The sequence below is a fragment of the Vitis riparia genome, chromosome 18 (genome assembly GCF_004353265.1).
Source record: "Vitis riparia cultivar Riparia Gloire de Montpellier isolate 1030 chromosome 18, EGFV_Vit.rip_1.0, whole genome shotgun sequence".
Classification (NCBI taxonomy): Eukaryota; Viridiplantae; Streptophyta; class Magnoliopsida; order Vitales; family Vitaceae; genus Vitis; species Vitis riparia.
Window position 1 is genome coordinate 11005896 of NC_048448.1, and position 12044 is coordinate 11017939.

The 12044-nt window shown below is 38.6% G+C and overlaps 3 protein-coding genes and 1 non-coding gene across 4 annotated transcripts; 3 read left to right on the plus strand and 1 right to left on the minus strand.

Moving 5' to 3' along the window:
• Nucleotides 1-1853: 1853 nt before the first annotated feature.
• LOC117907906 (zinc-finger homeodomain protein 6) lies at nucleotides 1854-3672 on the plus strand. Its single transcript, XM_034821588.1, has one exon. It carries the CDS (start codon nucleotides 2489-2491, stop codon nucleotides 3428-3430), a length of 942 nt encoding a protein of 313 aa, XP_034677479.1. The 5' UTR covers nucleotides 1854-2488; the 3' UTR covers nucleotides 3431-3672.
• Nucleotides 3673-4516: 844 nt separating this feature from the next.
• LOC117905399 (peroxiredoxin-2E-1, chloroplastic-like) lies at nucleotides 4517-5242 on the plus strand. The gene has a single exon (XM_034818327.1). It carries the CDS (start codon nucleotides 4517-4519, stop codon nucleotides 5240-5242), a length of 726 nt encoding a protein of 241 aa, XP_034674218.1.
• Nucleotides 5243-7543: 2301 nt separating this feature from the next.
• Nucleotides 7544-7616, plus strand: TRNAA-AGC. Its single transcript has one exon. It is a non-coding gene; the product is annotated as a tRNA-Ala (tRNA).
• Nucleotides 7617-7936: 320 nt separating this feature from the next.
• Nucleotides 7937-9970, minus strand: LOC117907471 (protein RADIALIS-like 3). Its single transcript, XM_034821018.1, has 2 exons — nucleotides 9497-9970; nucleotides 7937-8180 (listed from the first exon to the last, which is right to left on the minus strand). Exons 1-2 carry the CDS (start codon nucleotides 9772-9774, stop codon nucleotides 8150-8152), a joined length of 309 nt encoding a protein of 102 aa, XP_034676909.1. The 5' UTR covers nucleotides 9775-9970; the 3' UTR covers nucleotides 7937-8149.
• Between the last annotated feature and the right edge of the window lie 2074 nt (nucleotides 9971-12044).

Genomic DNA, 12044 nt, shown 5'->3' on the forward strand with positions numbered 1-12044 from the left:
AGGAATGTGGCCTACCGAGAAAGAAGGTGCTTTCGGGCTTTGAAGGTCAGCAGGATTTGTTATTATGGACCTGTTCTGCAGACACTCTTAAAAACCATTTTTGTCTTGATGTTACTTGCTTTGACCTGGAATTTTGGACCTTTAGTAAATGAATGACAGAATTATCTTTTATGACTCAGTGTTAGGTGAATTTAAAGGAGTGTCAGGTTTGACACGGTCTTTAATCTTCGCTTTTTCTGGAACAGCTAGGGCATATATATTATATATAGTCATATCCTTGGGGAGAGCATACTCCTCATCACTGCATAGCAGAGGATGACATGCATCCTCATCCCCTGATGTAAGGTCCCGACCCATTCAAATTAATTACATGTACAAACTTCATTATAAAAACACTCCCATGTTCTTTTCCCTAGTGGTAGCCATTTTCACCACCCACCTTATTGCAGACTCTGAGTTTGTGAAGTTGGGTTTAAATTGATAAAGCAAATATTTAGTGCTGCAGGAAATGTTATCCTTAGAGAATGTCATTAGGTCTATAGAGAAGTAATTCATATTGATCATATTATTATTATTATTATTGGGTTAAACTGAAAATCTCAGTCCTTCCCACTATTGTGGCTTTATGGACCCATTATTTTTTGGCTCATTCACTGTTCAATCTGCCGCTTGTCTTAGAAATATGAGAATGATAATGGATTATCGCACTGGAACCTACTCTTTATCCAATCAGCATTTGGCAGCCTATTGCTCCTTTTTTTAATTGGCAAGTAACCTTTTCCATGCAACAATGATTATACTAGTGATTTTGTTTTAAAAATATAAAAAGGGCATTCGAAATTGGCAACTTGATTGCAGAAAAAAATTTGTATCTTTTTCTTATTTCTTATAAATTGATCCAAAAAAAGTTTCAATTTTTTTTTTTTTAAGTTGATGCATTTCTCTTAAATTTGCTAATAATATTTAATTTATCATTTTAAACAATTCAAAATTAAGTGACTCCAGTCCAATCTTGGCACACTCTTGAGCCCACGAAGGAGGGAAAAGGGAAGAAAATTGTTTTTCTTTTTTCATTTTTATGAGGGTTTTTCTTCCTTTTTAGTTTTTATATTGATTTAAAAAGAAAATCTTTAAATATTTTTAGATCTAAATTTTTTTAGTGGATTTACCTTTGAGCTAAGATGGAGGACGTACTTGGGTAAAATGTGTAATGGCGATAACGTGATAACGTTGGGAGTGAAGGATTTCCAATTTTGAGGCCATTCGCCACCACCTGAAAGCACTACCACCGCCTCAGTGCTTCACATAATGGAAAAAACCCAAGTACCAAAGTAGAGGCTTGGGAACAGAGAGAGACAAATAAAGGCATCAATTGCTTTTGGGAGGAAGCGTGGAGTTTTAGGAGGGGTGCAGAGGGCGCACAGCATAGTTGCCACTGGCCTTGACCTGACGTTGATGGTGGCCACCAGCATTTCAAACACCAAGCAAAACGACAAAGCCTACTCCATTCTGATGTGGGGCATACGGCCCATTTCCCATAGTTCTCACTCTCACCTTCACTCACACTCTCACTCTCACTCTCTAATTGAGGTTCAGCTCTTCCTTAGCAGGTGTTTTTTGTTAACAAACAAGAGATTTGCTGGGAAGGATAGAGGCAGGCGAGAGAAAAGCAGTCTTATCAGAGAGGGGCATGAGACCATAAGAAAAAGGGGAAGGAAGGGAGGAGCAATAATTAAGGTTCAGAGGGGGATGGGGACCAGTAGTCAGAGGTTGAACATGACTCTTGTCGGCTCCTCATCTTCATGCTTATCCCTCCGCTTCACCACAAGCGACCGAGCTGTCTCTTGTTGGATATGCACTTGGCTCCTTCTTGTTGGAACCATCCACACCCACAATCCCCGCCTCCCTTTCTCTCTCTCTCTCTCTTATCTCAAATCTACGTTACTGGAAACCATTAATTACCACTTCTGATCAGCCCTCACAAGGTGGAGGTAGTGGAGGTGGTGGCCGGTGTTGTTCATGGCGCTGCTGATCTCCTCTATATAACAGTGATTCAGGTGGTGTTGAGGTCGGTCGGCCCCAAGATCTGAGCCTTGTTTCTTCTATATTTTTAAAATTTATTGTCTGCAGTATCAACAAAAAAGAATGTGTTGTCAATTGTCTCTCCATTGAGACAAGTGTTGGAATTGGAGGAATAGGTTGGTGGGTGTGCCACTCAAAAAGCTGATCAAAGAAGAGATGAGTTTGAGTCATGCTAAGCCACTCTTCTCCTCGTCTTCTCAATGTTCTCATTACTCATCTCTTTGAATAATAATTCCTTGTTTGGCAAGTCTAGTGGTTTTGAATGGTTTCACTCTTTGATTAGAAGAGAAACATTGGGATGAGTAAAATCATAGAAAGATAGTATTATTTGAGATGTTCCATGAATGATATTCTCATATAGAATTTTGAGAGATCAAAAGCCAGGGTTTCAATTTTATCAAGGTTAATGGAACTGAGCAAGGAAATGGGATTTCCACCCTCCTCAGGCTATAACCCTCTGGCATCCGCGGGATCTGGAGGAGGAGGAGATGATCATCATAATACTGATAATGGCACTACCGTCTTCAAACCACCTCAAATCCCACACCATCATCCTCTTCTTCAACAACAACAAGAGCTGAATCCGCAACAGCAGTCACTCATCCAGGGATGTGATCCAGATCCAGACCCAGACCCAGACCCAGTTCACGTCGCCGGCGTCCTTGCTGGTGCAACAATTGCGTCCACTATCGGCGGATCGAACTCCAAGGCCTCCGTTAGGTATAGAGAATGCCTCAAGAACCACGCAGCCAACATCGGCGGCAACGTCGTCGACGGCTGCGGGGAGTTCATGCCCGATGGAGAAGAAGGAACCCTAGAAGCTCTGATGTGTGCAGCTTGTAACTGCCACCGGAACTTCCACCGGAAAGAGGTCGACGGCGAGACCATCGGCAGGAGTGCACCTCACTTTCACCCACTCCCTCCAACTCTAGCATCCCCGCCATATCTGCACCGCCAAAAATTCCCAAAGGCCTTTCACGCACCCCCTTCAACAATCATCATCCCTCCCATGTCCATGGCTTTTGGGACGAGCATCGGCGCCACCGAGTCTTCAAGCGAGGATCTCAGAGCCTTCGACTCCAATGCCGGGGGAGCGCCACCTCCTCCTCCTCCCCCGTCTCTGTCAAAGAAGCGGTTTAGGACGAAATTCACTCAGGAGCAGAAAGAGAAGATGCTGGAGTACGCAGAGAAGGTGGGGTGGAGAATGCAAAAGCAGTACGAAGAAGAAGTTCAACAGCTTTGTGCCGAGGTTGGTGTAAAGAGACAGGTCTTCAAGGTTTGGATGCACAACAACAAGAACACCCTAAAGAAACAGCCACAGCCGCAGCAGCAAACCCCGCCATTGTAACCAGGAATTAAATTGTACACTGTAGATGGGTATCAGAAGGAGAAGAGAATGTATAAAGAGAAATGAGGATCATTTGCAAATCCCTTGGCATCTATATAAATCCCAGCTCTCATGCACCTTCAATTCACACAAAGGTATCATCATCTCATCTCTTCTCTAGAATTCTCAATTTGTTGGATCTGAGCATCTGCATTCTCTGAATTGATTTTGTTTAAGGTTATATATATATACTACTTAGTCAATTCAACATGCTTGCTTTTCATTAAATATTAATTATTGTCCTTTTTAAAATAATAATAATCATGGGATATTAATCATTGAATGCATTTTATGAGTTGTTTAATCATGTTACACGAGATATTTGATTCCAACATCATATTATTATTCCTAATTTACATGTCTTTAATAAGGTTTAGTTAGTCGTGTTGACGGTCAACCCATGAATTCACGACTGTCTAGATTTTGTTCCCAAATATACCAGGAGTTTCTAATCATTTTTGTTGAATCGTGATTTTACTGTATTCTTTTATTAAATGAAAAATAAATGATGGACGTGTGGTAGAGGAGTAACGTGTGGCAAGATCATACCAACAGGGCCGCATGGCCATGTGAGGTGAGGGTGAGGTGAGCGCCTAAGCTTATCCCTTTTATCGATGTTGATTAGTATGTTTAATCGTGCTTGACTGTTGAAGATAGTAAAAGTACCGATGGACGCGGCGAAGCGGGGATTATTTAATTTTCTTATACATTACTAAATTAGAGGGAAAGTTTGAAATACAATCCCATTAAAATATTGACTGATTGGGTTGCTTGCGAGTCAAGGATGTTATGTCTGTGTGGCATTATAGCTGAGGCCCTGAGGGCAATGGCGTGGACTCCAACGCTTTTTGAGTTTTTTTTTTTAATTTCATTTCTTTCCTTATAAATCCCTCTTTCACACCTCCTCTACACTCATCTCTAATCGTCATCAACACTCGTACAAATGGCGGAGCGGCGTAACCCCAAATCAATCTCCCTCACCATCTCATCTTAAACCCTAATCCCTCCTCCAATTCTCTTCTTCTCAAACGACCCCCTCCCTCCCACATGGCTGCTTCTGTCAACAACATTGCAGCTACATTCGCCACAGCGCCAATTCCGTCATCCTCTTCTTCTTCTTCTTCTTCTAATCAAGCCACCTTTGCTCTTTCCATGTCGCGTAAACCCATTTCCACATCATGGAATCCTCACAGAAGTCTTCATCGGTCCCAAAAATCCTTTTTCATTAATCTCTATGGACCACCGGGCCCACCGCCTCCCTTCCAAGAAATCTCCACAGCCAGAGACCCCAGACTCGCATCCATTCCCATAGGCGGGAAGCTCCCTAATGCGACTCTCTCCTCCCTCGGCCCAAACGGCAGGGTTCAAAACGTTGACATTTCGAGCCTCGCCAAGGGAAAGAAACTCCTTCTGGTGGGCGTCTCGGCCGCCTTCTCACCCAACTGCACTCGTTTCGTTAAACGGATTGAGGCAATGAAAGGGAAGAGCGCGGATTTGATAGCATGTGTGGCCATCAACGATGAATTCGTGATGAGGGCGTGGGGCCAACATCTTGGGGTTGGTGAGAAGGTGATGATGTTATCAGATGGGCGTGGAGAGTTAGCCACAGCACTAGGGCTGTCTACCCATATCCAGAATGATGTTAGCGCCGGTTCGGGATTGGGTGTACGGTCCAGGAGGTTTTGCTTAGCTGCTGTCAACGGCGTCATCACCACCGTTCACTTGGACGATTCTGATGATTACTGCATTTCTCACGCAACTGGACGGTGCTGATAACTTCCCGAGGAATCAGTGGTTACATTTGCTTCTCTTTTCTTTTGTCCAACCGGTATTCATCAACGAAAAAGCAATGTTTTTTTAATTACATTCTGGCAGCTAATAGCTATTGGGCCGAGCTGGAATATGTGGTATTGTTGGGGCTAAGTGGACAACCTTGCCCATACAAAAAAATTAGAATTTTTTAGGAAACGCTTTGCAAAGACGAGTTTTATTTTCATACAAACATGACGTCGTAAAACTAAGATTTGCACCCGCATAAAGTGCTAATTGTCCCAGAAATATTGAGGTTACCAATTCGACACTCAACTTTGCGTCTGAACAAAGTTACAAAAAAAAAAAAACCAATTGGGCCCGTTTTAATTGGATGACAATGGAAAAACCTGATTGGGGGTTTCTAGAATGTTTTGATTTGGGCTTTATGGAAATCTTAATGGCTTAAAACAAGCCCAGCTGCTGATATGATTGAGAAAGCCCAAGTGCTTGGCTATCGTGGAAGACGAAGTTGTGTGAAACCACAAGTAGCAATTGAATAAATGAGAAGTGGTTTTGGATCAATTGTAGTCAGAAAATGTAAATAGCTGAAAAAATTAGAAGCAAAAAACTGGAAAAGACAAAGTATATGATTAAATTCATAAGAATTAGACTAAGCCCATTTCGATGGACGTCAACTAATGACTTATTATTTATTAAAAATTAATTACAAGATAAAATTGCACTTATTATAGGCTCCATTAATGGAATGCAAATGTTCCAAAACGGCATGCAATAGCAGGGCTCTCCACCTGAGCGTGGTTGCAAACTTACAACTTAAAAGAAGCTACAATAACAAACGGCAGTGCTTCGGGTTTTAGGTGAGGGAAGGCAGCATAGGCATTTCTTTTATGGAGGGTGAAAAGACTTAATCGAACTTATCCTTGACCCAGTCAGCCCATGATTTGGTGGCATCCTTGGCGTCCTCCATCGCATCGGATGCAGCATTCGACGCACTCTTGGCCTTGCTCGATGCCGATTTCGCGAATTGCTGCATGCCTTGGTCGAACGTCGAGTCCGTCGTCCCAACCACCGAACTGATAGAGAGAACAAGCACCAGCGAGAACACCAGAGCAAACGCTATCTTATTCGCCATCTTCTTCTTCTCTTCTTCTGCTAACACCAAACTAGCTATGATTCAATCTGAAACATGACACGGTGCTATTTATAGGGGTACAAGAGGCCGGGTTCCTCGCGAAACTGGTGTATATTGGAAGGAGAAGGTGGAATGAAGGGTTTGAGTCATTTGACTTGTCCACGATTTAAGCGCTGCAAAGCCTACGAAATTGGGAGGGGTTCTAAATGAGGGTTCCAAGTTTGTGGAGGGGAGGAGAGGTGAGTTGTATTAATGAAGAACGAGTCCACTCCCTCGTGTTTTCTTATGTGGTTGTTGCTCTGCAACCTCGGTCCTCTGCCCTCGAACTTTTTCTATTTTCTGTTTTTGTCTAATCTCCTCATGCAGAGCAGCAGAAGAAAGGAAGAAGTCAAAGCCACAGGCCACTATCATTGTCTATTTACCGTAAATAAAACACCCATTCGTATAACACTGAATTATTAAAGAATTCAAACTTCAAATTTATTTAAACGTGATTTTATAAAGTATTTATAATCTTTTTAATATCTAAAAGTTTTTCTTATTTAAACATTAAAAAAGTTCAAAAGTTTTCCTAAAATTATAATCAAATATACTCTAAGAATGCATTTGACATGATTTTATGAAATGTTTATAATATTTTTTATATTTGAAATTTTTTATCTTTCAAATATTATAATATTAAAACACTTTCTATAATCACCGTCAAACGTATTGTTACATGAGATTATGTTGTACTCAATGATGATATATAATTTTATGAAAGCCAATTAAGATTTCAATTAAAAAATTAAGTCTTTATTGTTAACTGAGGTTTAAGTTAAAATACGAAGCCTCAATTATTAATTTAAACTTCAAATTTGTCCAAGGATGTTATGATACTTGTGGGATTGGAAATATGTCACATTGAATATAAGTTTTAAAAATGACCTAAAAGATATATTTTTTTATCCAAAATTCTCTAATAACACTATAAATTCTCAGTAAATATTTCAAGCTAGTTAATTGAGTTTCATGGTTTTTTTATTTAAAATAAAAAATACCATATTTATATTATAATATACTTAAATTATAATATATTTAAAAATAAATAAATTAGAAAATTGTAAAAATAAATGAATCGAAGGAAGTTAGCAATTGTTGACTCATTAACAGAAAATTCGAACGGCAAAGGGGATGTAGCTCAGATGGTAGAGCGCTCGCTTAGCATGCGAGAGGTACGGGGATCGATACCCCGCATCTCCATTTATTTTAAAGATATAAAATTTTCCCGCCTTTTCGTCGCATCTGAAAGCCAATCTCTCAAATTTTTAACCCTAAAATTCTCCCGCCTCTTTGTTTTCATCGCCATTCTAAATTCTATTATTAATCCAAATCAGCATTCCCAATCTTTGAATTACAATTGAAAGGAATCAGGACTTGTAATGTTTGAAAGGTGAATCGTCATCATGCAGAGACTTAAATTAGGGTTGCCATTTTGTAAGAATTTCTCTCTTGTTTTGTATTCTTGTTTCTGCTTTTTGTCGTTAAATTCAATATACGAAAGTCATAGAAAGCATCATATGTTATTTAATTTGCGAATTCATTGCAGTAGCGACAAATTGAGATACATGGACACAGATAACTGCATCATCTTGCTTGCTTCATTAGTTTGAGCCTATATTTATTATTCTTATTCACCTTTTTCTTTTTTTCTCTTTCTAATACATGCGTCTGCATCTTCTTTTTAGCATATGCTCGAGCTGATGTATATTTGTCGTATAACTGAGTCTTTTGCTTCAACGGAGCTTTAGATTCTTCAGCAAGTGCCTGTTAGGAGAAAGAAAGGAAAGGAAAGATACATCAGAAACTTTTGAAAACTATTAATCATAGAAGGAGGTACTTAGTAATATATTGTTGCATTAAGATAAGTTTACGAGGAAGGAATGAGTGAAATCATGCCTTTTTTCACCAAATAAAGGAAAATATTATGTGCCTAAATAATTTTGAATTGTTGAATATGGGTGAGTTTTCTCTCAAATTGGCAGATTACCTTTACTCCCCAAGCCAAAATTCTACCCGAATCCCCAGCCAATTGCTGCCTACTTACAAATTAGTTTCTTTGGGGAGTAAAGCTCCCAACCGACCAACATACACTCATTGATGCACTAGGGTTTTTTTTTTTTTTCTAAATTTTTTATTGAAGCATGGATGCTGCCAAAAGGTTATGCTAGCTAGGTCCAAGCAGTTTCACGAGGAAAGGCTGGAGATAAATGATGGGTTACAGAGGAATGTAAAGATCTATTAAAAAAATGGTGTTGCATCGGATAGTCATCCTCATCAAAGCAACAAGCACTGGCTACTTTACTATTGTTTATAACATTGGGAGGTCTGTGCTCCAAAGTGTATGACCAAGTACATGTGATCTAAAATAAGTAGGATTAGATTTCATGTGGGCTTTCTTTCAGAAAGTTGAGTAGAGTATAGACACTCTTCATATAAAAAAATGAAAAGAATAAAATATTGGGGAAGGCAGTTAGGCGATCGTGGTTGATTGTATCTAACCCAAAATGGAAGGGGAGCTTGGTTCCACAACTTCACAAGAAATGTGGATAAGTAACAAGCCCTCCCATTTTCTTACTAAATGCTGGGGATGAGGAATGAGGAGTTACATACATGCAGTGGATGTTTGGATTTGAAATTTGGATGTCTTTCGAATAAGTTTGTAAAGATTTTTATTTGCTTATAAATTGGATTTACATGCATTTTCCCATACTTGAGAAATGAGAACTTCACTCAAAGGACATGCTCATCCATGTGAAAGAGTGGTAAGTATGATTTGGGATGGCAATAGTATGGGGGATCACAATGACCAGAAACTTTGGAGATTATTTCCGTGATCATGATTCATTGCGCTATTGACTCCCTTACCCTGCCATGGACCTTTTAACTTGTAGATCACATTGTGGCTGTCTTATTTGGCTCCAGGGAAAAAGGGGCACATTTTTATTGAACGGTTATGATTCTTTCTCAGATAGAGATTTAGACTCTGGATAAAAATATATAGTGGTAAGGCAAGAACTAAGCTGAATTTTAAAGGGGTTATTTTGTTCAAAGTAATGAGAGAAGAGTTACCAGTATCTTACCTTTGTTCATCAACACTTCCTCCGCTGCTACTTCCAGTTGACCTGTAAATGGGTAGAGGGACTTGGCCGTTTTCTATATGCATGACATCCTGTTCCAGGATCTCATAGTGTCTCTTTACTTCCTCAGCAGATTTCCCACCCACAGCCTTGGCTATATTTGCCCAGCGGTCAGGAGTGTTCTTGTCGTACAGAGCCAGGGCTTCTTCAAATAGTTTGTTTTGCTTCTGTGTCCAAGGGGAGCTTGAATAACATGAAGAGGAGAAAGCATGGGATGCCATTACTATATTGATGGGGGAATGAAATAAGAACTATAGAAGCTGGAATAATAAGGTCATAGATGAGTTGGGTGAATATGAAGAAAAAGTAGATGAAGGTGAGAAGGCGACAGTATACTGAGTATTGAAGTTGGAGATGCAAGAGGAAAAGAACTCACAGAAGGGAAACAAAGAAAAGGAATAACTGCCTCAGTCAAGGAAAAAGACCCTAGTCAAGGGATGGTGTGGCAAAGAGATTGCCATGCTTGCTCTTTATAAGGGAGGAGAAAGTGGTAGAGTTGAGCAAGTTGGTGAATATTTTTTTAACAGTACAGCAAAATGCGATTCTCCATCTTAGAAATCTCAAAATGAAGCAAGGCTAGGAAGGACAAGATGAGGAGGAGAATATGTGTCAAAGCCCGAAAAGACCAGCACTTTATATATATATATTTGAAAGTCCTTTTCTTGTCTTTTATAATCTCATCAGCAAGTGGATTTCCTAGAGAATTTACCAGCTAGTGGGGATTAGATCCCAAATCCCAATTCCTAGCCTAGCCATTAAACGATGTGCGAACAAAATGAATCCCTGCCCCAGCTTTTCAAACCGACAAAAAATACAATAAAATATTCTTCCATCTTTTGTTGGGAATGGGATTTTCTGTGTTTGCTTATCACATCAACTTGGTAGGATGATATTCAAATTGAAGAAAAATCCAAGCTGCTCTATTTTGATCATTATCTTCTGCCACTATTGAGGAGGGACGGTTGGTTGGGTTGATGATCCGCTTCCTCTTCCTTGTTCTACCTTCTATGTCCTCTGCATGTTACAGTCAAACACCTAAAGTCTGTTGCTATATTCCCCCATGAAAGTAGTGGTTGTGTGGTTTCTTTCCATCAGGAAGAAAGACTCCTAATTTTATTTTATAAGTTCTTCTAGTTTTCTGAGGTTTATATGGAAATGATATTTGAGACATAGAAATGTTGTTTTATCATCCTCTGGACAACATTCCATGGGCTTCTTGCCAGTTAGTTAGCTGAGACCAGCCGTAGTGATATTTTATTTTGTAGCTCAATCAGCCGAAGGTGAACAGGTGTCTCTTTTAGGAGATCTAATTTCAGGTCTTGGGCTAGTCAAGCAGCTAGGTTTTCTCACAACTTGATGTTATTCCCTGCAAATCACATCAGCAGTGCTTGGGGAAAGTATTCCCCCTCCATGAAGACTTTTATTTCCATTTCCAGTAATGATTTTTCAAGTTGATATCACCATATCTACAGGAAAAAATTCCTTCCTGCTTTACTGTGTGTTTTGAATCGCTAAACTTGCCCTTGGTTAATTTATTGATATATTTATTTATTTATTTTTGGGGTAAAAGATTCAAGGAATTGGGTTGGGCAGGGTTCATTATGATCTTGTTCTTATGCATGCAAGACTACCGGTAGAAACTAAGGGTATGTTTGGTTAGAAAATAATTTTTTAGAATAGTTTTTAAGAACAACTTTATTTTCAGAAAAAAAAAAAAATTGTATTTGAAAACTGAATTTTGAAAAATGATTTTTATTCTGAAAAATAAAGAAAACATGTTTGATTGAGTTAATAAAAAAAACTTTTTAGAACAAGTAAAATAAAAAACATGTTTGAAAGTTTTTTTTTGTTTTTAATTAATAAAGTGTTTTCTTCGATTAACTTGATATTATAAATATATAAATAATTTTTATATGTATAATTAATTTAAATTAAAAAAATTGTTTCATTTTAAAAATTTTACACTAATTATAATTTTCTTAAACAAATGATGACTTTGTAACTATGTGTAATTATATTAATTTCAGTAATTTTCTTAAAAAACTAATTGCCTTAAACTTTTTGGGAATCCAACAATCCCTCTTTGACTTGTGTAGGGTAATCTGTGAGAGAGTGGAAACATTTTGGGGAGCCATTTTTTTTTATTAGTTATAGATACTGCATGTCATCGACAAATAAATTAAGGAAGAAGAAAGGCCTTAGGGGTGAGGGTGTGATAGTTGGATGGAGCTCACTTTCGTTTCCTATTGGAGACCATTGGAGGAGAAACCAACAAAGATAGGGAAACACAAAAAGCAGTTAGGGAAACACAAAAAGAAGAAAAAGAAAACACGAAGAACGATATGTTCTTTAAACAATGAAAAAACAATAAAAATATCTTTTTATTGTTCTAAAAAAAGTGGTCTTTTGAGAACACGAAAAACACAGAAAACAAAAAGTACCGCCTTTCCTAAACATATTTTTAGTGTTTTTTGTTTTTAAGAACAAAAAA

What these genes read in the sequence shown, in the direction of transcription:
- LOC117907906 (XM_034821588.1), top strand. Translation starts at nt 2,489, where the DNA reads ATGGAACTGAGCAAGGAAATGGGATTTCCACCCTCCTCAGGCTATAAC.
- LOC117905399 (XM_034818327.1), top strand. Translation starts at nt 4,517, where the DNA reads ATGGCTGCTTCTGTCAACAACATTGCAGCTACATTCGCCACAGCGCCA.
- LOC117907471 (XM_034821018.1), bottom strand. Translation starts at nt 9,774, where the DNA reads ATGGCATCCCATGCTTTCTCCTCTTCATGTTATTCAAGCTCCCCTTGG. An exon ending in GGAAGTGTTGATGAACAAAG is followed by an intron (nt 8,181 to 9,496) that starts GTAAGATACTGG and finishes TTCTCCTAACAG; the next exon opens with GCACTTGCTGAAGAATCTAA.